The sequence below is a fragment of the Bos indicus x Bos taurus genome, chromosome 13, assembly GCF_003369695.1.
Source record: "Bos indicus x Bos taurus breed Angus x Brahman F1 hybrid chromosome 13, Bos_hybrid_MaternalHap_v2.0, whole genome shotgun sequence".
Taxonomy (NCBI): Eukaryota; Metazoa; Chordata; class Mammalia; order Artiodactyla; family Bovidae; genus Bos; species Bos indicus x Bos taurus.
Window position 1 is genome coordinate 6,561,981 of NC_040088.1, and position 26,492 is coordinate 6,588,472.

At 52.1% G+C, this 26,492-nt stretch overlaps 1 protein-coding gene across 2 annotated transcripts in view; it reads left to right on the plus strand.

Moving 5' to 3' along the window:
• PREX1 (phosphatidylinositol-3,4,5-trisphosphate dependent Rac exchange factor 1) overlaps positions 1 to 26,492 on the plus strand; it is a 180,956-nt gene that overhangs the window by 110,612 nt on the left and 43,852 nt on the right. For both annotated transcript variants that reach the window (XM_027558326.1, XM_027558327.1), the window contains 8 exons: positions 1,159 to 1,320; positions 10,156 to 10,289; positions 16,119 to 16,237; positions 16,819 to 16,968; positions 17,356 to 17,503; positions 23,975 to 24,075; positions 24,491 to 24,594; positions 24,741 to 24,790. In XM_027558326.1, coding sequence (XP_027414127.1) covers positions 1,159 to 1,320; positions 10,156 to 10,289; positions 16,119 to 16,237; positions 16,819 to 16,968; positions 17,356 to 17,503; positions 23,975 to 24,075; positions 24,491 to 24,594; positions 24,741 to 24,790 — 968 coding nt within the window. The remainder of the gene's footprint in view (positions 1 to 1,158; positions 1,321 to 10,155; positions 10,290 to 16,118; positions 16,238 to 16,818; positions 16,969 to 17,355; positions 17,504 to 23,974; positions 24,076 to 24,490; positions 24,595 to 24,740; positions 24,791 to 26,492) is intronic.

The window sequence follows — 26,492 nt, forward strand, 5'->3', positions numbered from 1 at the left end:
GACCAGGGATCGAACCCGTACCTGGAGGGTTCGATATCCTGGAAGGCTCAACTGCTGGACTGCCAGGGAAGTCCCCATGGTGTTCTTTATACCCATTTTACAGATGAGAAAGCTGGGGGCTGGGGAGGGGCAGTGTCTGTGCCCTCCTCTGTGATCTACCAGACTCTGCCTCTGACGCTCTCTCCTTCTTCTCTCTCTTGTTTTCTCTCCTCCAGCCACGCTGCCTCTGGGATGTTTCCGTTTTATACCCATTTTACAGATGAGAAAGCTGGGGCTGGGGAGGAGCAGTGTCTGTGACCTCCTCTGTGATCTACCAGACTCTGCCTCTGACTCGCTCTCCTCCTCTCTCTGGTTTTCTCTCTTCCAGCCACACTGCCTCCGGGATGTTTCCCTTTCACAGCCCACATGCTCCCACTCTGCCCCTTTGCAGTTGCTGTTCCTGCTGCCAGGCATGCTCTTCCCCCAGATTTGTGCAGGAGTCCCTCCTTGGCTTTGTCCACACTCTCTGTTCAGATGTCAACCCCCTCGGAGGGACCTTCCCTGCCCTCCCTTTCTGAAAGAACACCACCTTGCCCAAGACCTTGTAGCCCCTTCTGATGTGTCTTCATAATATTTGTCTAATCTTGTGTTACATACTTGATTTTTATTTTAAGCCCATCTTCTTTATTAGAATGTAATATCCACCAGGGGCTTCCCAGGTGACTCAGTGGGTAAAAAATCCTCCTGCAGTGCAGGAGACATAGGAGACACAAGTTTGATCCTTGGGTCGGGAAGATCCCCAGAGGAGGGCATGACAACCCATTCCAGTATTCTTGCCTGGAGAATCCCATGGACAGAGGAGCCTGGCGGGCTACAGTCCATAGGGTCACAAAGAGTCCGAAACGACTGAAGCGACTGAGTATGCACGCATGCAATATCCACCAGATGAAGAATTTTTCTAGTGTATTAACAGATGTGTCCCCCAGAACGCTGCCTGTTTTGGAGGAGCTGCTCAGGGGACGTTTATTGAATGTGTGAATGAAAGACTGAGGTTCCCTAGCTCCAGGTCCCAGTTTGTCCAGAGCAGAGCTGGGACTTGGCTCAGACCTGGGTGATCTAGAGGCCGTTTGGTGCCCTCTGGGTTGATGTCGCTCATCCCTGCCCTCTTCTCTAACCTAGGAACTGGCCAAGAGGACCCCCGGCAAGCACCCTGACCACCCCGCAGTCCAGAGCGCCCTGCAGGCCATGAAGACCGTCTGCTCCAACATCAATGAGACCAAGCGGCAGATGGAGAAGCTCGAGGCTTTGGAGCAGCTGCAGTCACACATTGAAGGCTGGGAGGTGTGTCTGGGGCAGAAGGAACCTTCTGGGCTGGAGACAGACCCGGGCTGGGGGGAGTGCACAGCTGTGGGTTCACACTGCCGTCTGGGCACCAGCTTTAGCCTGTGGCATATTTTGTTTGGCCTGCATGTTGCTTGCAAAAAAAAGTTTAATTATTTTTCAGGGAGGTCCACATAAAAGTATAGATTTCAAGTTTCTCTTAAAAAATTGGGAACCCTGGGCCCCCATTTTGCGTGGCATCAGCCATCGGAGCCTCTAGTTTTTCTCCCTGCCCCACCCCCAATCACTCCCCTTCACGTTTCCTGACCTGCCTGCTGTCCTTTGAGCTTTCGATGCCAAGGTCAAGGGTAGTGTTTAAGGGTTCACTCCGGGACAGAATTCTGGCTTCAACACTCCTTTATGGTGGCTTTAGGCAAATGTCTTAACTTCTCTGAACCATGCTTTGTTTATCTATACCTGTACATAGTAGGTACTCAGTGAATGGTAGGTATGGCTGTTACTGGGCTTCCCTGGTGGCTCAGTGGTAAAGAATATGCCTGCAATGCAGAAGATGCAGGAGACATGGGTTCAGTCTCTGGGTGGGGACAATACCCTGGAGGAAGGCATGGCAACCCATTCCAGTATTCTTGCCTAGAGAGTCCCGTGGGCAGAGGAGCCTGGTGGGCTGCGGTCTGGGGGTCGTCAAGAGTCAGACAGGACGGAAAGCAACTTAGCACAAGCACATGGATGTTACTGTGGTCATGATTATTAGGGGATGAGATTCTTGATCTCTTCTGTTGTGGCTTCCTTAAGTTATTAGAGTCTTCCTGAAAATCTGTAGAAGGAAATGGGAAAATCTGAATAAATAAAAAAGTTAATATCTGAGTAAGTACAGCTGGAATGGGAGATTGAGACTAAAGGGGAAAGTCTTGGACATAGATTTTTCTCGGAATCATCGGCCTTAGACCGTTTGGATTTTCTGGCACTTGCTTCGTTTGGGATTTCCACTTCATCTTCCTGTGTTTTGTGTGTGTGTGTGTGTTCTGTCGCTCAGTCGTATTTGACTCTTTGTGACCCCATGGACTGCAGCCTGCCAGGTTCCTCTGTCCATGGAATTTTTCAGTCAAGTATATTGGAGTGGGTTGCCATTGCCTCCTCCAGGGAACCTTCCCAACCCAGGGACTGAACCCACACCTCTTGTGTTTCCTGCATTAGCAGGCAGATTCTTTACCACTTGCGCCTCCTGGAATACTCTCCCTGTGTTGGGGAGTCCTAAATTAGACTGTCGGAGAAGGCAATGGCACCCCACTCCAGTACTTTTGCCTGGAAAATCCCGTGGACGGAGGAGCCTGGTGGGCTGCCGTCCATGGGGTCGCTAGAGTCGGACACGACTGAGCGACTTCACTTTCACTTTTCACTTTCATGCACTGGAGAAGGAAATGGCAACCCACTCCAGTGTTCTTGCCTGGAGAATCCCAGGGACGGGGAAGTCTGGTGGGCTGCCGTCTCTGGGGTCCCACAGAGTCGGACACGACTGAAGCGACTTAGCAGCAGCAGCAGCAGCAAATGAGACTGTGTTGCTGGGAGGTCGAGGGTGTGGCTCCAGAGGGGAGAGGCCTGTGTTCAGGAAGGAGGTGGGTGGTTGTGCATTAGTGTTTATCATGTGCCCACTCTCCTTCCTGCCCAGCTGAGTCTGGAGAATAAATAATTGCATTTCTCAGACTCCCTGAGATGGGATAGGGTCGGACAGATCAGATCCAGCTGCGTGAGATTTGGAAGGCAGGGCTGGGACAGAGGCCACCCTTCTGCTCTTGCAGCAAAGCACAGTCGTGGTTATGTTGGCTCTCTGTGATCGCATTTGCAGAGCGCCCGGCTTCCAGCTTCTGGGTGTCAAGGGGAAGGGCTCTGTTGTGCTGTTGGCGGTATCTGTCTGGCAGGACAGGGTGGCTTTGTAGCTGATAGTTAAGGCTACATCACCTGAGGCCTGGCAGCAGCAGCTTGGGCAGCATTTCCTGAGAGTACCAGCTTGGGCGGGCTTTCCCATTGGCTCGACAGTAAAGAATCGACCTGCAGTGTTGGAGACGCAGGTTTGATCCCTGGGTTGGGATGATCCCCTGGAGGAGGGCATGGCACCCCACTCCAGTGTTCTTAACTGGAGACTCCCATGGACAGAGAAGCCTGGCGGGCTATACAGTCAATGGGGTCGCTAAGAATCAGACACGACCGAAGCGACTGAGCATGCACACACCAACTCGGGCAGGCAGGGGTCTGATTGTCCCTTTCCCCAGTTAGGGCAGGGGCAGTGGCTCCCCTGGAGGGCCAGTTGGGCAGTGTTCTTGGTTTTCTGGCAGCTGTAATTCTAGGCTGCTCTAGCCCCTCCAAGAATTGAGTAAGGAAAGCCCTCATTTTTTTCTGCTTAAAATGCTTTGCTTGGTTTCTGTTCCTGCAACTGAAAATTGTGTCAGTTAGGGTGTTTCCTCTAAGGAATCTTGTTTCACCTTCATGATGCCAGAGCTCTGATTTGGTTTCTTGTGACCCTTTGTGGTTCCATGGTGGCGCAGCTCCAGGTATCATCTGACACAAATCAGGAGGAGATGGGACCCAGTTCTCCTCCCTAGTGGAGGAAAACCTTTCCCAGAAGCCCCAGAGGGACTTCCTTTCCCATCTCATTGGCCAGAAATCAGTCACTTGGCTACTTTCACCAAATATGCTGACCTGAAGTGTATATACAGTGGACATGTTTAAGTATCTGTCTGTTTGGGCTTTGAGTTTCCTGGCAGCCAAGTTAAAAAGAGCAGGACACATCAGCTACTTAGCATTCATTTGTCAAAAAAAAAAAAAAAAAAAGGAAGAAGCTGGGCAATTCTTCTGGGAGACAGAGTTCTCGACATCCAGCTAGAAAGAAAATTTCTCATGTGGGCCCCTGTGAGGAGCATTAAGCAAGCAGTTTGGCAGCCAGACCAGAAGTGATTTCCAGATGCCTTCTGGTAAATGCCTAGGGAAATAGGAACTAAGGGTCTTTGAGGCTCTTATGACCCTGAAAAATCTGCAGTTTGAGAATGGCGCTTATTTTGATCAGTGTTGCTGGGTGCAATAGGAAATAAAGTGACCCAGAGTAAGAGCTGCTGGCAATTATTGAGCACATGTGACACATTACTCCAACACAGGAAGAGAGGGCTGTTGTTATCCCCATTTCACAGAGTAGAAAACTGAGGTGCAGGCTCTTGACTTTGGGTCCAGCCTTTTAACTTACAGATGATCCTGCCTTAAGCAAGTCTGTCTTATTCTCCTGGCCTCATTTCCCCCTACTTGTCTAATTTTGGGCTTCCCTTGTGGTTCAGTTGGTAAAGAATCTGCCCTCAATGCAGGAGACCCAGGTTCGATCCCTGGGTCAGAAAGATTCCTTGGAGAAAGAAATGGGAATCCACTCCTATAGTATTCTTGCCTAGAGAATTTCATGGACAGAGGAGCCTGGTGGACAGTAGTCCCTGGGGTCACAAAGAGTCAGACACGACTGAGCGACCACACTTTGACTTTTACTTGTCTCATTTCAGAAATAGTATCTCTAAAGCTGTCTCCTGGTATCATTTTGTCAATAAAGTGAAGCATAGAACACAGATGATTTTAGGAAAATGTGACATCGTTTTCTGTATAGTAGAAAGGTTTTCAAGTTTGATCCTCAGAGTGGACTTGGGAAAATAATATGTTCCAGCTAGAACAAATAATGTTTAACTATGAAGCTGCTTGCAGTAACTTCATGCCATCAGCAGTTAGCGCCTCAGGGGACTGGATGACTTAGGGCGGCATTCACAGTGAACAAAGGTGGTTGCCGGTCCTGATTTTTGATTCTCTTCTTGATACTTTCTAGTCTCTTTGACCTCTTGCCAATCTGATTAGATAGCTGTCCTCTCTCTCGCAGTATGGCTGGCAAGGGACTTGTTTCCGAAGGAGGTTGATCTTGTCTTGGCCACTCTCTTGCTGTGTGCTCAGGGTTGCACCATTAGTTTGATCTCTGATCTGTGGTTTTTTTGGCCTGATCCTCTATAAGCCAATTGTCCTTTTTAGTTGTGGGACTGGTTTAGTTAAAACCAGATAAGGTAATCCATAAATCCATTTTATTGAACACCAGGAAATGGGAGTATGTCACAAGAGTGTGGAAGTAAGCGTATGGGCCCGCCCCCTCTGCTTGGAGGGGTGCCTTTGCCTCAGTTTCCTTATCTGATAAGTTTGGATAGAGGCAGGAGACCACATGGCTCACTTGAGGATTCGGGGATTATGCAAAGCGCTCAGAACAGTGTTTTTTTTTTTTTTTTTTTATTGGTTCGGAGTAAATACTCCATAAATGTCAGGAAGAGCCGTGGCTGCAAAGCAGGATTTCTTGTTTGATTTTTTTAGATGAGAAAGCATCATGCAACTTTGGCAGGGCTTGTACCAGTGTGGGCTGACCCTCCTGCAAAGGGATGCTCCACAGACTTCCGTGAGAAGCTCACGGTCGTAAAAAGACATGCATGGTCTTAATAAGAAAAAGAGAGAACATACCACTCTTACTGGCTCTGGATGCCCTGGCTTAAGAGACTGTCCACTGTTCACTCCCCCAAAGAGAGACAGCAGGAAAGAAACGTGAGGAAAACGTGAAGTTAAAAAGAGGGGCCATAAATAGAAGTTCTTGTATGTTCTTCCCACCCGCTCTGGGATGCCTTGTGCTCTTGCCCCTCTGAAGACCCCTGCTGTAGGCAGACAGATGCATCAAAACACTTCAGGTCCCCGTCTAGGAGGGGCACAGGTGGCAGAGGGGAGAGGGTGGGGCAGTAGGGCCACCTGTCTGGGTTCAGGTCTCAGCCCACCCACTCACTAGCTGTATCATCGTGAAAGCCGTTTAGTCGTGTCCGACACTTTGCGACCCCATGGGCTATATAGTCCATGGAATTCTCCAGGCCACAATACTGGAGTGGGTAGCCTTTCCCTTCTCCAGGGGATCTTCCCAACCCAGGGATCGAACCCAGGTCTCCCACAACGCAGGCGGATTCTTTACCATCTCATTCTTTCCCTGAGTCACCAGGGAAGCCCAAGAATACTGGAGTGGGTAGCCTATCCCTTCTCCAGGGGATCTTCCCAACCCAGGGATCGAACCCAGGTCTCCCGCAATGCGGGCAGATTCTTTACCAGCTGAGCCACCAGGGAAGCCCAAGAATACTGGAGTGGGTAGCCTATCCCTTCGCCAGAGGATCTTCCTGACCCAGGAATTGAACCAGGGTCTCCTCCTTTGCAGGTGGATTCTTTACCAGCTCATTCTTTCCCTGAGTCACCAGGGAAGCTCAAGAATACTGGAGTGGGTAGCCTATCCCTTCTCCAGGGGATCTTCCAGATCCAGGAATCGAACCAGGGTCTCCTGCTTTGCAGGCGGATTCTTTACCAGCTGAACTACCAGGCAAGCCTGGACTAGCTGTGTGACCTTGAACAAGTCACTTCGCTGTTCTGTGCCTTTGTTTCCTAAAGTGAAACTCCGTTTCTGTAAAGTGAGAGTTGTAAGGATTAATGGAGTTCTGTGAGATACTTAGAACCGGAGTTGGCGGGTGGTAAGCCATGCACCTGTGTTAGCTTTCGCCCTCTTCTCTGCACAGCACTTCACTTCTGCTCTGTCTGAAGGAGGCCTGCAGCCCTGACCGGCGGACTCCGTGGTGTTCAGCCTCTTCGTGTGTATCTGGTCCTTAGCCCCAACCCTGACCTGGGTTGAAGGATTCCAGGGAGACTGTCAGCTGGGCTTCTTTCTTAGCAGAGCTGGGGTGGAAGAGGCCTCCCTCTGCAGCATCCTGGGCACTTCAGATGCAGTTTTCTGGGTGGCCGTTGGCTGAGGCCAGGGAGGCAACTTCCCAGGCTAGGTGTGCTTCTCTCTGCGGTCCCCTGGCCTTGGTCTAGGTTTGCATGGCCTCTGGGCTCTTGGTCCCTACAGCCGGGCCCGGTGGTAGGTTCCTATACAAGCAGCCTTCCACCCTGAAGGGCAATGGGCACGACAGCATTTTGGTTCCCTTCGTTTTGGTGTCAGCTGGTGCTCTGTATCTCACAAATCTGGGTATTCCCTTTACTCTGAGTATAGTTATTCTAAAATACTATGCATTGGACTACTTCCCTGGTGGCTCAGAGGGTTAAGAATCTGCCTGCAATGTGGGAGACCTGGGTTCAATTCCTGGGTTGAGAAGATCCCCTGGAGAAGGGCATGGCCACCCATTCTGGTATTCTTTCCTGGAGAATCCCATGGACAGATGCGCCTGGCAGGCTACAGTCCATGGGGTTGCAAAGAGTTGGACATGACTGAGCGACTAAGCACAGCACGTGCAAGCAGCCCAAATCCCCTTTGGAGCCTGGAAGGACTGGTAGGCGGGCACGAGTGAGGTGGACAGAGGAGACAGAAGCACGGGGTCTCGAAGGAAGTGTCGTGCTGCCGTCTGCTCTGAGCTGCCCTGTGGGCCATGGATGGACTCTCATCACCAGGGAGTCGTGCTCTCCATTTGCGTGGATGCTGAGGCTCCAGGGGCTGCTTTTGCCCCCATATCGTTGGAGCAGCAGGCACACTACCGTGCTGGGTTGCTGTGCTGTGGGTGTCATGTATCTGCCGGTGGCACACAAGCATCTAGGTGGTGATTTCTGTTAACGGGTATGTGCTTGTGTCCTGGGCTGCACAGCCCTTGGCTGCAAAGAAGTTGGTTTTCCAAGACCCAGAGGGGGCTCTCTGGCACCACTGGGTGAATGGATTTGTTGTTTCCAGCTGGCCCATGGGCACCAAACAAACCCACTCTGACAGCAACGGAGGGAATTGCGGAGGGTAGGTAGCAGACAGTCTCATTTCTGAGTTGCCAAAACCAGTTCCCCTTGCTGGGTCTCAGAAATAATTGAGATAGCAGGCCTCTCTGGGGTATGAACTTGTCGCTCCTGGGTGTTGAGTGTCTGGGGAAGGAGATTCTGTGAAGAATCCCGGCTCTTTCCTCCCTCAGTTCATTTCCAGGCAGAGACAGCATCTTGTCTCTTGGTTTCTTGCTACTCTGTGATCTGCAGGTTTGTAATGAATTTCCCCTAAAATAAACACTTTCGTGCCATATCCCCTGGGCCTCAGTGTCAGAGGCCCCACCAATGGATGGGGCCTCCATCCTTATCTTGATGTATTTAAAGTACATCAAGCACTTAAAGTTGGAGGCTCTACAAAAGAGAGATTTTAATGGTTTAAGTGAGATAAAAATCTTGGGATTTCCCTGGCAGTCCAGTGGTTCGGGCACTGCACTTCCACTGCAGGGGCACAGGTTCGATCCCTGGTCAGGGAACTGAAATCCGGCGTGCCGTGCACTGCAGCCAAAACAAGAACAGCAACAAAACAACCAGCCCAGCGGTTTATTTCTCAGTAGTGATGCAGGCTGGGGGTGGGGCGGCCCTGCTCCATTCGGACCCTGGTCCCTTCCAACGCTGTCCTCTGCCATCTGCTACAGCGGGTCCTGCCACTCTGGCCACCTTCCATCCTAGGCAAGAGGAGATAAGGGAGGAACGGGAGGGAGGTGGTTTTCTCTCAAGAAAAGGATGTAGAAGCGGGGCACACTGGCTAGAATATCGTCACAGGACCATGCCTGGCATGAGGGATGCTGAGACGTGGAGTCTGTGGTTGGGCAGCCACGTGCCAGCTGAAACCACCTTTCTCGGACAGAAGAGGAGCATGGGTCTGAGACTCCCCCCTCCCCAGGGGCCCATGCCCTCCACGGTCTCTTTCCCGCTTCCTCTCTCTTATCACTGTAAGATCTCTCTGCCCCGGGCCCTGGTCCGCTCAGAGCTCCAGATGGACCTGTGTGGTCCTTGGCTCCGTGTCCTCCTTCCAGCAGGGACCTCGCCCCGTCCGCATCCTCAGCCTCTTTATCTTCGCCATCCTCCCGGGCTCCCCAGCGCCTTTCCTGATCACGCTGCTTGAGCCCCACGAGAATTCAGTGCACTCCACACACACCCGGCATCTTCGTTATTTAGCACAGATGACCAGGTAGAATTCAGGAATGGTTCCCATCGCTTCTCACACCTGCAGCTAGAGGGGGTGCTCTCAGAATCCTTCCCCTGGTGATGTTCACGTGGGGTTGGTCACTTGTTCTGCAAGCATTTGTTGAGCACCTACTGTGTGTCAGAGTGTGTGGGAGGTGCTAGAAGTACAGTGGCAAATGGTTGATAGATGCTCGATAATGCTTCCTGTCCTTAGGAAAGTGGCATTCTTTATATGTATATAATGAATTCTGCCAGCATTTAAAAAATATCTATGTATTTACTTGGCTGTTCTCAGTCTTGCGGCATGCAGGAGCTTTCGGTGTGGTATGCGAACTCTTCGTTGCGGCGTGTGGGATCTAGTTCCCCGACCAGGGCACGAACCTGGACGCCTTGCCTGGGGAGCTTGGTGTCTTAGCCACTGGACCACCAGAGAAGTCCCAGAGGTGGCATTCTCATGGAGGAAATAAAGAAACAAGTCAAGACACAAATAAATGGGGGGGGGGGAGGGGATTGGCAAAAAACCAACTAAACAAAACACAACAAAACCTATAACAAAACACTGCCTGGGCCGTGTGGGCTGAGTGAGTCCTTCCACCTTGCCAGGTCCCAGGTCCCCTCTCTGAGCGATGGTCGTCTCTGTATGCTCTCCTGCCAGCAGAGGGAAGCTGTCGATTGGGTGGTACTGTCGATTGGGTTTCTGTCTGCTCACCTCCAGTGGTGCATTGAGATTTTGGGGGTGTGAGGGAGGCAGGGGCAGGTCTGTCTCTGGAAACAAAGAGGGGTATCCCCAAGGGCTGTCTCCTGGATTCACCAGCTCATGTACTGCACCCTGCCCTGTTGCTCTCCTAGGGCTCCAACCTCACGGACATCTGCACCCAGCTCCTCCTGCAAGGGACTTTGTTAAAAATCTCTGCGGGCAACATCCAGGAGAGAGCTTTCTTCCTCTTCGACAACCTGCTTGTCTATTGCAAGCGGAAATCCAGGTGAGTGCCTGGAGGTGGGGCCAGGGCTGCCTGGGTGGGTCAGGAGGCTGGGATCCGGTTGCACTCTTGACAGTTTCTCCTGGGGCGCTGGGCCTCCCTTTTCTCCTCTGAGTTGAGAGATTTGTTCTTGATCAGCACTCTCCAGGAATATAGGTTATTTAAAATTTTCTAGTAGCATTTAGAGAAGCAAAAAGAGGTAGGTGGAATAAATTTAGATAATATATTTTATTTACCCCAATATATCCCCAAATATTATCATTCTACCTAATCAGTTTAAAAAATTGAGTGAATAGGTATTTTGCATTCTTTTAAAAAACGTACGCTAAAGCTTCAAAATCTAGTGTGTCTGTTACGCTTACAGCTCGTCTCAGTTTGTGCCAGGGACCTTTAAGTGCTCAGCAGTCACCCGTGGCTTGTGGCTGCTGTAGTGGGCAGTGTAGGGCGAGGCGGTCATGGGAGTTTGGAGATTTTTTGTGGCACTCGCATCTTGTGATTCTAAGATCCAAAGATAGATGGTTCGAGGGGAGGGGGTCCTTCTCCTGTTACATTTTTTGAAGTAAAGATAGTGTCTTCGTCATCTCTGTGTCTTTCATTGGAGCGTCTTAAACTTTGCAGAGTGAATGGACGGGTGGATGAGTGGTAGACCGATGGGGATGGACGTTTGGTAGGATGTGTGGGCAAATGGGAGGAGGGATAGATGCCTAGGTGGAAGTTTGGGAGATTAATGGATGTAGGTGAAGGGAGGCCTGGAGGCAGTGCTTGTGAATGCGTGTATGAACTGATCGGTAGACAGATGAGTGAGTAGATGAATGAGTGAGTGGTTGGAGTTTAGGAGCCTGTTGGATGGAGGGATAGATAGTTGGTTGGGGGAATCTATGTTTGGGTCGTTGGAGAATCAATATGAAGACATGATGGGCTGGCAGAGGTGTGTTTAGATGAAAGTTGAGTTGGGCCTTTATAAGTAAATGGGTAGATGGATGGATGGTTGGATGGTCATAAATTGGGAGGCTGGGTGGATGGTGGAGGTTTAGAGATTGGTGGATAGATGGTCTGTTGGATGGGTGTGTTGAAGAATGATTGGTTGGTAGTTGCCAGAGTGGCTAGTCCCTGGTGTGGAAGGTTGGGTGATTGGATGGCTGCGTTGATGGAGAGATGAATGAATGAGTGGACAGAGGGAAAGTTAGGAGACGGAGGGGTGGGGGCTTGAGTGGATGGTTGGATGGACGAGTGGGTGGGTAGGTTGGTGGGCCAGGAGAATCCCTGCCTTTCAGTTTTCTCGCTGAGGAGGTAGAGAACCGTCACAACTGACCAGTGCAGCCCATTTTGAATGAAACTTCTTCCTGCTACGTTGCTACGGGACAAAATAGTGACTTGCCAGAGGCTTCTTTATTCTTTTATCTAGCAAAGGCTGGGGCTGAGGGGAGGTCCAGATCTGGGCCTTACTCTCGGCATCACCTCTGCTTTCCTTCTTGGTTCTGGGCTTCTCACTTACTGCCTCCCTGAGCCTCGTTTTCCTTGTCTGGTTCTGCTGGCCTTCTAAGGTTGTGGTGAGGAACCGTTCCACAGGATGAGTGAGGGGTGTTCAGTGTGGGCGTGGGGAAGCTTCTCATCGTCCTCCTTCAGCAGTCTGACCTCTCTGAGCCTCAGTTTTCTCTTCTGTAAAATGGGGTTGATTTAAAAAAAGTTACAATAGTGTTTGGTTAAGAGCCGAGTTCCTTATTATTTCTCTAACTCTGTGACTTTGCCTCTCTGGTTCAATTTCCTCATCTGTGGAATAGGTTGAATTATCCTGTACCCCACAGAGCCATTTTGAAGGACAAACCTGTTAAGTTTGCTTGGCGCATAGTAAGTGCCCAGAATGAGTAGCTGCTGTTACTGATTACCTCCACAGGTGACGAGTTCCTATTCAGTGTGATCCTGTGAGTGCAGCTTTAGCACACAGTAGGCACTTCGGCCACAGGCCCCTCCCTCTGCCCCCTTCCCTCCTTGTTCTGGGGCTTGCTCCTTCTGGTCAGAGGCCTCCGTGTCCTTCCTCACCGTCTCTGCGTGGCTGGGCCATGTGTCTCTTTCTCACTGACGTTTTCTTCCCTCTCACTCCCTTGGTCTGTCTGTGACTCTCGTGTCCTCCTGTCCCTCCATCAACGCTGCCCTCTCCTCCCGCCTTGCGCCCTGCCTGTCCTCACTGGGGCCCTCCTGAGAGTCCTCCTTCGGCAATGCCAAGGCCACGGCCAGCATCCACCCGTAGCCCTGCCCGCAGCACCTCCCCAGGCCGTCTGAGGCAGGCCCTTTTCCCAGAATCCGGGGGTTTAGAAAACAGCACGTCCCTTCAGGCCCCTGTGGGCCCCCAGCCCGGGCCGAGTTTACTCAGGCTTCAGCCACCCCCACACGGGCTCTTCCTCTGCTGGAGCCAAAGCAGCTGATGCTGGTGGGGCTGGATCCCCAGGGGGCCTTCTGGGGCCGGCCCTGTGGCCACACGAGCTCTTGTAACTCCGTTTCCGGCCTCAGGCTTGCGAGTGAGCAGGGCCGGCTGGAGGCAGAGGGCACACGTCACCCGGGAGAAGCTGGCAGGCTGCCACCTTTCCTGCACTGGGTCAGGAGCCCGAGGGCTGGGCTCTGAGAGGTCTCGGAGGGGTGGGGCCATCAGCGGTGGATGGAGCTCCCGGCCCGACCCTGATGTGGTCCCAGGAAACGCCCGATGCTGGTAGCTGTCTGCCTCTGGTTATGGCTTCACCAGGCACCACCAGTCCGGGTCATGGGTCAGGAGAGGTCTCTGACTCAAGAGTGCTTCTGGTCGGATTCAAAACTGGAGGCTGTTCAGGCCTTCCCTGGTGGTCCAGTGCTTAGGAATCTGCCTTTCAACGCAGGGGACGCAAGTTCCATCGCTGGTTGGGGAACTAAGATCCCCCATGAGGAGGGGCAACTAACCTCGTGTGCCTCAGCTGCTGAGCCCGCAAGTTGCAATGAAAGATTCCCCAAGATACAGCGAAGATCCTGCCTGCTGCAGCCAGGACCCAGGTGGCCAAAGAAATACGTATTAAAAAAAATAAAAATAGAGGCTTCTCAGGTGTCAGAAGTGGAAGGGAGAGTTTTAAAAACTCACCTCCCGGTTCTTCAGAAGAGGAAACTGGGCACAGAAGAGCCAAGTCTCCTGTGTCTCAATGTTCGTTTCAGATCATGGAGGCGTCAGCAGTGTGTAGTGGTTGAAAATGCAGAGACGCTGCTGCCGCTCGCTGTGTCAACTCTTAATGCCTCTGTTTTTCTGTCTGTTTAGTGGGGGTGAGAGCACTCTCCATCTCATGAGGTTGTTTTTACAGATCAAGGTAAAACACATAAGGTGGCTGGAATGGCGCCTGGAACAGGGTGTGTAGAGTAGGAGAAATCTAAAACCGTGTCTCCCCTTGGTTTAGTCACACACAGCTCACACTTCACTTGGGTTTGAAACAAGATCTTCATTTTATTTAGGCCTTACCACGTGGCATGTGGGATCTTAGTTACCGACCAGGGACCAAACCTGTGCCCTCTGTGCTGGGAGCGTGGAATCTTAACCATGGGGCCGCCAGGGGAGTTCTGAGACTCTTCCTTTTCATTGCAACGTCTGCTCCAGACCTTTTTCTCCTTGAGTCTTCTTCATTCCTAATAAAGGGCACCACCATTTACCCAGGCTGTGAGGCCAGAGTCTTAGCTGTCCTTCATTCTGACCTGCCTTACCCCCTCATCACCAGCAAGTGCTTTGCATTCTCTTATCAGACGTTGTCTAGAACCTCAATGTGATTCTGATAAAAATTGCAGGAGGGAGGTTGTGTGTCTGTGTACATAAATGATTTTTAAGTTTACATGGAAACACAAACAAAGACAGCTAAGACAGTTTTGAAGGAGGACAGAGATAGAGGACTTTGACTCCTGACACCAAGGCTGCTGGAAAGCTGCTGTAATTAAGATTGTGTGGTTAAAATGGTGTAAAATCAGATTAATGGAGTGCAGTAGTGAGTCCAGAAACAGACCTACATGAAAGCAGTCATTGAAATTTCAACAAAAGTACCAGTGTGGTTCTGTATATGGTGCTGGATCAGTTTGATAACCAGCGGGAAAAAGATGAGTCTTGACCCTTCATACAATATACAAAAGTCAACTTCAGATGGATCATTGATTTAAATGTGAGCAATAAAACAATAAAGCTTCTAGAAGAAGGCATAGGAGTCTGTCTTCATGACCTGGGGGGTAAGCAAAGATTTTTAAATTGTACAGAAAGTATAATTATAAAGGAAAAATATATTTATCAGACTACATTAAAATTAAGAACTTTTGTTCCTCGAAAGACAACAAGAAGGGAATAAAAAGCCAGGCCACAGAGGAGGAGAAGATCTTTGCTATCACTTTGCAAAGGACTCGTGTCCATAATATGTAGACCAACTTTGGCCTTCTGCCTATTTTTATAAATAAAGTTTTATTGGCAAATGGCCATGCCCATTCATTTTTGTGTTGTCTCTGGATGCACTCACGCCTCAAGGGCTGAGTTCAGTAGTTGTAACAGAGACCATATGGCCCACCCAGCTGAAAATATTTACACGCTGGTTCCTTTTCAGAAGAAAATCTGCTGAGCCCTGTTATAAAGCATTGAGAAAAAGACAGCCCAACAGAAAAATGGTCAAGGGACAGTCATTTCACAAATGGAAGATACCAGATGGCTAATAAACATGAAAAAGTGCGCAGCCTCATTACTCACCAGGGAAATACAGATGACATCTTTATTAGACACACTCCTCTCGGCAACCAAAATGGCCAGAATGAGAAATTCAGTACCAGTTATGGAGACTGTGGAGCAACTGGAGTGTCTGTACGCCGCTGGGGGTGGGATAATTGTTATGGCTTGGCAGCGTCTACCAAAGCGAGTTGTGTGCATTCCTTATAACTGAGCAATTCAACTCCTAGGTAGATAAACCCGAAGAAAGGCACATGTATGTTCTTCTTAAGACACACATGCCAGAACATAAGGCACAGCACGAGACTGAAGCCAACCCAAGTGTCCGTCACCATCACCCTGTGTGATTCCATGAATGTGAAGTTCCAAAACAGGAAAGTGAACCCAAGAGGTTAGACATCAGGATAGTGGTTAATCTTGCAGGGGGTAGGAGCCAGAAGGGGGGATGATGGAGAGCTTTGGGGGTGCCTCCTGCCCTCCCATAGTGGAAGATGTAGTCTCAGAGACTACGTCTTGCTGCAGCCCTAGCACCTAGAATAGTGCCCGGTAGGTATTCTCTCAATCACCTGTTGAATGCATGGGTGGGTGACTCCCCCAGTCCCACCTTGGTAGCCTTCCTAGAGGAAGTGCTGGTCAGATGGTTTGTCAAGTGACTAAGTGGGTGTGTGAGAGTCCCCCTGAGCGAGTGACTCAGCGGTGGGTAGGTAGATGCAGATTTCTCCATGTAGAAATGGAGGTCCTCTCCATTCTGGTTTTCTTTCAGGCAGTTCCTGTTGTTAGACACCCTGACAGCCTCTACCCATTTTCTAGCCTTAGAAGAGTGGGGTTTCTATTGGTCCTTATTGGTTTCACATCCACATCTCCTGTTGGCTCAAAAGTAGCTCTGGGAAGTCAGCAAGGTTATTAGCCCATTTTCCAGATGAGGAAGCTGTGGCTGAGAGTGGAAAAGAGACTTGCTCAAGTCACCCCAGCACCAGCCAAAATGCCACACTTCTAAGCCAGTTCCTGCCCTGCTCCTGTCCCCGGCTGTCCTTTCTGTGCCACTGTCCTGCACCCGATCACCCTGTTGAAGATGACTGAGGCGCAGGGAGGGGACGGGTAGGGGACACTGACTTCCCGCTGTCTTTCAGGGTCACTGGGGGCAAGAAATCCACCAAGAGGACCAAATCCATCAATGGCTCCTTGTACATCTTCCGGGGTCGAATCAACACTGAGGTCATGGAGGTGGAGAACGTGGAGGACGGGACAGGTAGGCCCCGCCCACGCCCTGCCTGAGGCCAGCCTCCCCACTTTGCTGTGCGGCGTGGGCTTCTCACTGCGGTGGCTCCCCTTGTGGTGGAGCACGGGCTTCGGTAGTTGCAGCCTGTGGGCTCAGTGGTTGTGGCTCCCGGACTCTGGAGCACAGGCTCAGTAGTTACGGCACACACCAGCTTAGGTGCCCCATGGCACGTGAGATCTTCCCAGACCAGGGATCCAAACCACGTCCCCTACATTGACGGCCGGGTTCTTAACCACTGGACCATCCTTAAAACTAGGGTTTTAAGCAGCCTAAAGTGCACGAAGGAGATGGGCAAGGAGGCAGGGAAGCACCGGGGGAGACTTCTTTATGGGCAGGTCTTCCTTGCCCACCAGAGAAGAGATAGGAGAGGGAGCATTTGAAGGGTGGTAAGTTCAACCCCCAAACCCGATCCCATTGAGGTCTCCACTGCCCTGTCTTCCTGGAGCAGGCAGGGCTGGTCCCATGACCTCACATAAGCGTATAATGATGAATGTTGAGTTATATGGCTGAGTCCATGCTGACCCCCTCCCTTTGCCTCCTGCCCCCGCTAGCGGATTATCACAGCAATGGCTACACCGTCACCAACGGCTGGAAGATCCACAACACGGCCAAGAACAAGTGGTTTGTCTGCATGGCCAAGACGGCGGAGGAGAAGCAGAAGTGGCTGGACGCCATAATCCGCGAGCGGGAGCAGCGCGAGAGTGCGTGGCCGGGGGCTTTCTCGGATCCGGGAGCGTATATGGCTTCCCCCTGTCTGATCCCTCCTGTCGAGTGAGAGCTGTGTCTGGGGACAGGGCATAGGGTCCTTTCCAGAGAGGTTGGGACCACCTGCCAAAAAGCAGGTCTTTGAAGGGGTAGGAGCTCTGAGACTGTGATAACTGGTCGGAGCTCAGCTTATCTGGTTTAGCCCACTAGACAGATGGGAAGCCTGAGGGCTAGTGGAGGAGACTTGCCTAAGGTCGTGCCAATGTGGTTGGTCGTCCTGGGATTCTTGGCGGTCGTGGGGGTCAGCTGGGGACAGGCTTTCGGGATCCACAGGCCTGTCCCCTGGGCTCCCCAGCGCCTGGTACTGACCGTGTCTTCCGTAGGCCTGAAGCTGGGCATGGAGCGCGACGCCTACGTCATGATCGCGGAGAAGGGGGAGAAGCTGTACCACATGATGATGAGCAAGAAGGTGAACCTGATCAAGGACCGCCGGAGAAAGCTGAGCACCGTTCCCAAGTGCTTCCTCGGCAAGTGCGTGCCTGCGCCTGCCCTCCCCTGGGTCCCTGGGCCTCGGCTGCACTCACCTGGCTCTTCCCAGCTCTGCCCCGTCCCCCAGGAGCCCCCCTGGGCAGAGCCACTCAAGCACCCTAAATCCTTATGGAACAGCCCTTGGCGGTCAAGCGTAGTGAGGTCCCCTTATGAGGTCTTTCAAATGTTTTTGACCACAGCTCACTGCAAAATGTAAGGTTGATATTGTGACCGGGTACACACATAGGATCCATTAATTGTATGATCGAAGCCAAAGTTTCACAGAATTTACTGTGCTTTATACACTCTACAAGTATTTGCGTATTCTGTTCTACTCATTTCTTCATTTCAAAAATACTGCTGCTGCTACTGCTGCTAAGTCACTTCAGTCGTGTCCGACTCTGTGCGACCCCATAAAATTGCTTTCACAAACTATGAGTGGGTTGCCCACCATAGATTGAAAAATGCTGCTCTAGCATTTAAGCAAAGAGAGGCCCCTGTAGCTATTTCAAGCAAAGAGGTATTTAATGCAGAGAGTTGATTTCAAAGGTTTTGGGAGGGCCGGAAGAGCAAATGTAGACCTTTGAATTAGTCTGTTCAGATGCCCTAACGAAGTCCCAGAGTCTGGGCAGCTGAAACAACAGAGATGTATTTTCTCACAGTTTTAGAGGCTGGAAGTCTGAGAGCGAGGTGTTCGACGGGTGGGTGTCTGGTAAGACCTCCCTTTAGGAGATCCATAAGGGGAGGGAGGTCTCCCATGGCTTTCAGTAGATAGGGCCTCCAATTTCTCTGTTTGGGAACTACATTATTTCCTAATAATAAAATGTTATTGCCCCTGCCCCTGTTTTATAACCGAGGATCAAAGGGCCAGAATGCAGGTGATTTGGGATTGGATCCTAAACCCAGGTTTAAATCTCATTCACTTGGGGGAGCAGGCTGGGCACTGGGAGAAGCGGAGGAAGAATTGGAATCCCCGTAAAACCAGCCAATTGTTCCCAGGCCCCTCTGTGTGTTAGACCTGGTGGTCACGCTCTGGAGAGGGTAGGAGAGTGCCTGGGGCCTCACAAAGCTTCTGGGGAGAGAAGCTTGCCTGTGAGGCTGGGGTTCTGTTTAGAATTCATTAACTCTCATCCCACTTGCTTCTCCAAAGCTTTTGGGGAGGCCTGGGATAAAAGCTGCTGGAATTATTCTGCTGTCATAGACCAGGGGAGAGGTGACTTGGTCTACGGTGGTCACCGTGAAGATGGCGGCAAGTGTCACATTCTGGGTCATCTTGAAGGTGATGGCATTTGCTGACAGGGTGAGGGAAGAAGGGAATTAAGGATTACGAGCACCTGGAAGGATAGATGGCTGCTTGCTGAGAAGTGGCGGGGGAGACGCAGGGAGGTTTCAGGGGGCGGGGGTACAGCCCAGGGGACATTTGGATGCTTATATAGGGACCGGCCCCCAGATGGAGATGTCGACTTGTTAGGTGGATATGGAATCTTGACTCAGGGAGAAAAGTCTGGATTAGAGACCTAAGTGCAGGGCATGTGGGCGTTTAGATGGTTTTCAAAGTCATGAAACTGAATGAAATCTGCAAGGGGATGAGTAGAAAGAGGGCAGGAAAGAAATGAGGTAGGGATTGACTGGGCCCTGGGGAGGAGGAGCAGCTATCAAAGGAGAGGAAGCTGGCAGAGAGGTGGGAGGCAGGCTGGTGAGTGCGGTGGCCTGGAAGCCAGGTGGGGAAAGGTGCGGAGACTTGGAATCGTGGTTTGGACATGTTAATAAGGTTGAGATGCCCCGTAGACATTTGCATATTGACAGATATTGAAACGTTGTTGGATGGGCAGTTGGAGAGTGTGAAGCTGGGGCTGGGGGGTGGGGTAGGGGTCACGGCCTGAGGCTTACGATTGGCCTGGCAGCAGCCAGGGGGTCTTAGGGGTTGTTGGGACCCTGAGAGGTGGCAGCGATGCCTTTGAGTCGGGTTTTGCCCTCAGGTCAGGGACCCCGCTCCGTGTTCCCTGGGAGGCTCTGTGGAGGGGTGAGTGTGGGCCCGAGACCTGCGGGAAGCCAGGAAGGGGCAGCCTGGCCGGTCTCCATCAGCTAATCCCCTAATCCCTGGGCAAGGAAGGAGGTTTTTCTCTTAGGAGAGGTGTGCTTCCGGCCCCCCAGGGTCAGAGGCCCTCCCTGCCCCTTGCCGAACCCTTCGAAGAGCTTAGTCCAGCCGGACGGGATAACCGGTCTGTAATTAGAGCTTCAGCAGTGTTTTGTCCCCTTAGGAAGGATTAGGGAGATTTCTTTCATTGCTCATTTGAAACAGGGCCAGGACTGATGACTGTTTATCATCGTGCTAATGGAACTCACCTCCCTGCACAGCTTTGCTCTGCCCCCAGCCCGGGCCGTGGTCTTCTTTCTTCCCGGCTGACACCCAGATCCCCTCAGGTGGAAGGAACCAGGAGCCCTAGGGACATGGCCAGGCAGCCTTTCTCCGCTCCACGTGCGGCCACGTGGCCGTGCCTTTTAATCTTCACATGACACTGTGGTTTACTGTCATTATCAGTGCACGATTGCTGTTAGTTGCTAAGTCATGTCCAGCTCTTTTATGATCTCATGGACTGTAGCCTGCCAGGCTCCTCTGTCCATGGGATTTCCCAGGCAGGAATACTGGAGTGGGTTGCCATTTCCTTCTCCAGGGGATCTTCTCAGGCCAGGGATCAAGATACCTGCGTCTCCTGTGTTGGCAGGCGAATTCTTTATCCCTGAGCCACCAGGGAAGCCCCGTCAGTACATAGTAGGTGATAAATAGTGACTTGCCAGGCATTGCTGCAGACACCCCCCTGGAAGCATTTCAGACCATGGAGTCACATGGGTGAACATACCCCCCCCGACCCCCACCCCCAGTTCCTGCCCTCATGGAGCTCAAGGTCGTGGAGCAGATGAGCAAGAGAAATGGGACTCTTGTACTGAGAGTGAGTGGACACTGGGTCTCAGCTCAGGGACTTTCCTGGGAAGAGTGTCAAGGCGTACCTGTGTATCCCCTGTGCCCAGCCTTGGATCTGACATTCAGTAAGTGAAATCCATGTTTACTGGGTGCATGATATAGTGGGGCAGGAATGAAGAGCGACGAAGGCTGATGCATGCTAACTCTCTGGCTCCTGCCCACGTAGGCTGATCTGCTCCCTGCGTCCCCAGCACCCCCCACCCTGCATCCAGTTCTGTCTTTCTGGAAGACTGGATCTCGCTGCTCCTCGTGCCCTGGCCCCCACCAACTGGCAGACCACTGGTTTCCTTACTTCTCACTCAGAGGCTGATCCTCCCGCCTGTACTCTCTTCCCTGCGCCCCGTGGAGGCAGACGATGCCCCCCTGACCCAGTGTGCTTTGCAGACGTGTTTTCCATAAAACTTGGTATTCAGTGTCCACATTTAACAGTTGGGAGATTTCACAGGAAACGCTGGATTTCTGGCTTCTCTTGAAAAGTCATAAGATGCTTTAGTCTCCCCGTGTGGACATGGTTGGCCGCCCTGAGTGGCTGCCGTCTCCAGAAGTGCTGGCTGGCTCAGCAGAGTTTCCACCTGGCCCTTTTCACTCATTTACGAGAGGTCAGGGTCCCTGCGTTAGAGGTGAATGATGTCTGGTTTTGAACCCTGGATCCCAGCTCAAGATTCAGTGTGATTCGAAAATTACTGACAAAATCCAGAGGGTCCCTGGATGAACCACCTGCCAGATGGACCCTTTGGAGGCCCAGAGAGGGACAGCAGTTTGCCCAAATCTGCCCAGCAAATTGATCCTCAAAAAAGGTCGAGACTCAACTCGGGGCAGAAAGCTGGGTCTCGGCTCCTCTGTCGTCTGGGCTGCCTTTTTCTGTGCTGGCAGCTGCTGCAGGGAGCTTCCTGTCTCTCCCCAACCCTGGCTGCAGGGCCGCCGGTCCGGGCCAGAGGTGGCCCCTTAGGGGACAGCTGGTGGGCAGCTGGTAGCCGAGTCTCAGCTTCCAAGAGTGGGCACTCCACATCTGTTCGCCTCCCCCAGCTGCTGGCAGCTTTCTTTCTGCCGCTGATTTTGAGGACTTGGGGAATAGCACTGGGGGAGGACAGGACTCAGAACAACCTCTTCCCTACTCGGGGCTCCGCAGAATAGATCTGTTTCTTCTACGCTCTCCTTGGCCTGCGCTGGGGCTCCCTGAGTGCCTCGGCACACCCCACTACCTACACATAAGGCAGGTCTTTGCTCCGCCAAATGCTGGAAAGCTAAAAATAGCCCTGCTCCCCTCTGGCCCTGTAATTGGAGGCGGAACAGCTGGTTTCGATAAGCTCCGTGCTCTGGCCAACTGCCACCCGCTTTCATTGAGTACAGATTGCCTCGCGTCCCCAGCTCTCCCCTTTCCTGCTGACTTCCACTGGGCTGAGCTCTGCGTGGAGCCCTAAACACTCCTCTGAGACCTGGGACCTGGGGTCTGGCTGAGCCCCTGCCCCGCTGGGTAGTCACATTGGATTTGTCTCATTTCCTCTGGGCTTGTGAGCACATCTTTCTTGCTGAGGCCTTCCTGCTTCCCCCAGAATGTTCCTTCTTGTTGCATGGCTCATTCCTTCAGTTGTTCATGAGGTTACTGTGCCCTGCTGTGCTTGGGCTCCTCTTCCAGGTGCTGGGGGTGTAGATCTGTGAGTTAGACAACAGGTCTCCATCAGCATGGAGACGACATTCTGGTTCTGGGAGATGGCTGATAAACGCATCCATAAATCTGTAAAGAGTACGACTCCAGTGATGAGTGCTAAAAAGGAAGTAAAACTGAAAGATGGGATGGTTTGTGTGTGGGGGGAGTGTTTTGATGAGGTGGTTGGGGAAGACTTCTTCAAGGAGGTGATATTTGAGCTGAGACCTAAAGATGAAAGAGAAGGGCTATGTGAAGAGCTGGGGAAGCGTGTGTCTTGGCAGCGGGAACAGCAAGTGTAAAGGCCCTGAGGCAAGCAGGAGTCTGGCATGTTTTGTGAGCTGGGGAAGACGGTGAGTGCGGTAAAGCAGAATAAGTGAAAGAACAGAGATCAGGGGACAGTTCACACAGGGCCTTGGCATCATGTGGGCAGAAGTTGGATGTTTTTTGAGAGTAAGTAGGCAGCTCATTTGGAGAAGGCAGTGGCAACCCACTCCAGTGTTCTTGCCTGGAGAATCCCAGGGACGGGGGAGCCTGGTGGGCTGCCGTGTATGGGGTCGCACAGAGTCGGACACGACTGAAGCGACTTAGCAGCAGCAGCAGCAGCAGCAGCAGCAACAGCAACAGCAGGCAGCTCATTGGAGGGTTTTCAGTGGGAGAACAACATGAGTTGGTTGTCTCTCCTGACTCTCTACAATCATCTTTCTGGGTCCTTATTTCTTCCTGCTTATTAGTTTCTTCATTCCTTCTGTCTGTTCACCCATCCAGCCATCATCCATCTCCCACCCACCCCCCATCTACCATAAATCTCTCCACTTACCATTCACCCATCCATTCATGCTTCCCTCCACCCACCTACCCACTAAGCTCCCCAGTCACGTAGTCATTTATCTGTCGAATCATCCAATTATCTACTCACTTTTCATTCATTTGTCCACTCATGTGTCCATGCTCTCATTCCTCCATCCATCCATCCATCCATCCATCCTTCCTTCCAGCCTCCCTTCCATCCATCCATCCATCCATCCTTCATCCATCCATCCACCCTTCCATCCATCCATACTTCCAGTCTACCATCCATCCATCCTTCCATCCATCCTTCCAGCCATCCATCCATCCTTCCATCCATCCATCCATCCTTCCTTCCAGCCTCCCTTCCATCCATCCTTCCATCCATCCATCCATCCTTCCAGCCATCCATCCATCCATTCATCCATCCTTCCATCCATCCATCCATCCTTCCATCCATCCGTCCATCCTTCCTTCCCGCCTCCCTTTCAGCCATCCTTCCTTCCATCCATCCATCCATCCATCCATCCATCCTTCCATCCATCCATCCATCCTTCCATCCATCCATCCTTCCATCTATCCATCCTTCCATCCATCCATCCATCCATCCATCCATCCATCCAGTTAGCTTGAGGCAGGGCCTGGGGTCTGCTCACACCCACCTCTCTGCCATTGGTCTTGAGGAAAAGCATCTGGCCTCAGCAGGAACACCTGCTTCCTTGTGGCTCAGCTGGTAAAGCATACGCCTGCAATGCGGGAGACCTGGATTTGATCCCTGGGTTGGGAAGATCCCCTGGAGAAGGGAAAGGCTACTCACTCCTATATTCTGGCCTGGAGAATTCCATGGGGCCATAGAGTCAGACACGACGGAGCGACTTCCACGTTCACTTTCACTTTTCAGCAGGAACCCCGGGCCTGTGGGGTCCTGAGCTCTGCTTCCCCACAGGCAGTTCGGCTGTTACTCCTGAGAGTGGGTGGGATCAAGCCAGTTCAGTGCTGGCAGCTATGGTCCCAGGATAGGGGTGGCCCTCTCAACTGCATCTTATATTTCTGGCAGTGAGTTTGTTGCCTGGCTCCTAGAAATTGGTGAAATCAGCAAGACGGAAGAAGGTGTGAACCTGGGCCAAGCCTTGTTGGAGAATGGTATTATCCACCATGGTGAGTGGGGCCTGGGTCTGAGGGGGGTGAGGGTAGGCAGGTCAGACCTCAGCAACTGTGTGTGGAACTAACCCAGAGGCCATTTCTACTCTGCTGTGCGGCCACCTGTTCCCTGGGCACAGAGTGGCTGCCCTTATAAAACTGCTCACAGGGCTGGAAGATCCAGCACTCACTCGGGGCACCCAGAAAGCAAGGTGGCCTTGTAAAGTTATGGGCGGGGAGGAGAATTTTCTCTCTGTCCCTGCAAAAAATAGCAAGAACCATTGAAGTTTTAGTTTCCAGTTGGAGCGTGGGCAGGGGGTTCGGTGAAATTGCACTTGGCATGGAGCCTGGCTGGGTGGAGGGTGAGGATGTGGTGTGGGTTGGGAGGGGCCAGGGGGCTGCACTCGGCCTCACCAGCCCTGGGTCCTTCTAGTCTCTGACAAGCACCAGTTCAAGAACGAGCAGGTGATGTACCGCTTCCGCTACGATGACGGCACCTACAAGGCCCGAAGCGAGCTGGAGGACATCATGTCCAAGGTGCGGACCCTCCGCCCTGACCCACAGTCTAGACCCCACTGCCCCCACCAGCCCCCCCTCTACTCCCCACACCCTCCTATCGGCCGGGATTTGTAGTCCCCTGGAGAATGTGGCCCGATCCCAGACTCCCCCTTTTTCTCTTTCAGGGTGTGAGGCTTTACTGCCGTCTCCACAGCCTTTACACCCCTGTGATCAAGTAAGTTACTCTCTGCAAGCTTCACCTCTGCCTCTTCTCAGCTGTGTGGCCTTGGGCCTGTAACTTAACCTCTCTGAGCCTCGGTCTCCTTCTCCATCCAATGGAACTCATAACTGCACCTACCCTGTAGGTTTGTCTCGAGGGTCAAGTGAGTTAATCTGTTGGGAAACACTGCAGCTTGGTGGTGAAAGGTGTTAGTTCTGGGGTCAGACAAGGCCGAGTTTGGATCTCAGCCTGCGAGTTGGTGAGCAGCTATTTCCCTTTGTGGAATGGGGATGATAATAGGATCCACCCCAGGGCCTTTGCACTTGCTGTCCTCTCTGCCTAGGATGTTCTTTCCCTACATATCTGCTCCCTTCTTTCCTTCAAATGTCCCCAAGTCAGAGGGGCCTTCCCGACCACCTTTCTAAAGTATCACATCTGGAATATACTTTGGTTTTCTTCTTGAAGCTTGTCAGTGGCTGACATACTCTATATTTATTTCTTGGTCTGTGTACTGTCTTGTCTTCCCCCACTGAATTGTACACTCACCAAAGGCAGGGAATTTTCTCACCACTGTGTCCCCAAACCCTCAGCAGCACCCAAAGAGGCGCTGGCCAGTAGAACTTCCCTCATTGGTAGAAGCGCTCTGTACCCGTGCTGTCCAGGACACTGGCCACTAGTCACATGTACTTTCACACTCTTGAGACTGAAGAGTGTAATCTGAACTCTGATGTAACACTAAGTGATTGGAAACCAGCCACATACTGGAGAGTGCCTGTCTGGGGCAGGGGAGCCCTCAGTAAATGTTTGTTGAGTGGTGGTTGAGGGGTGCCTAGCTTCTTTTGCCTCTGTGTCTGCATCTGTGGAATGGGCATAAGCATAGCTCACACCCCTGGGGTTGTCATGAGGAGTGAATCTGAGTGGCGCCGGCACACGGTGAGCGCTGTATCAGTTCCCGTGATTCGTGATTGTCTTTACTGTGAAGCTTATGGTTGTGGATGAAGGGCCGGGAGGGTGATGTGATCCTTAATAGCTGCAGAGGCCTCTGCCCGCTGTCCTGACAGCTCTTACCACCTCTCAGGAGCGGAGGGGCAGGGTCTTCTCCCCTTGGAGGTGAGGCGCAGGGAGCCCCTTTGTGCAGGCCCAGAAGGCAGGTGGGGCTGGCCCGGTTCGGCTCAGACCTCACAGGCCGGGCCCCTCCGTCCGCCCCCAAAGGAGGATGTGGCCAGGCCGGCAGCAGGTCCTGTTTACCACGCACGTGCCCTGCTGGGCTCCCCAGCTCCCGAGAAGAGCTCCCCCAACCTGCCTTTCTCAGCCCCAAGAGGGCTGGCTGCAGACACCCATTTGCGTCGGCTTCAGAAGCTGAGCAGTTTTGTGGTTTGGCTGCAAGATCCGCACAACCCTTCATACCACAACTTGGCAGGAATCTTGACAGGTCAGAGCGAAGAACCAGGACTGTCACAGACCCCTGCCCTCTGCTTGGTCCTGACTGCCCACTCCAGCCCCTGGAGAGACGTTTCCATATCGACACAGTTTTGTTACCTTTAGACGCAAGGATGTCAATGATGAAACGAAAGGAAAAAGGGAAGAACTGAAAGTTTCTCTCGCTACTCAAGAGTAAATCAGGTCTCCGCAGGCTCAGCGTTTTTGACGTCTTGGGCTGGATCGTTCTTTGTTTGGGAGCTATTCTGGGCAGTTTTGAGTGCTTAGCAGCATCTGG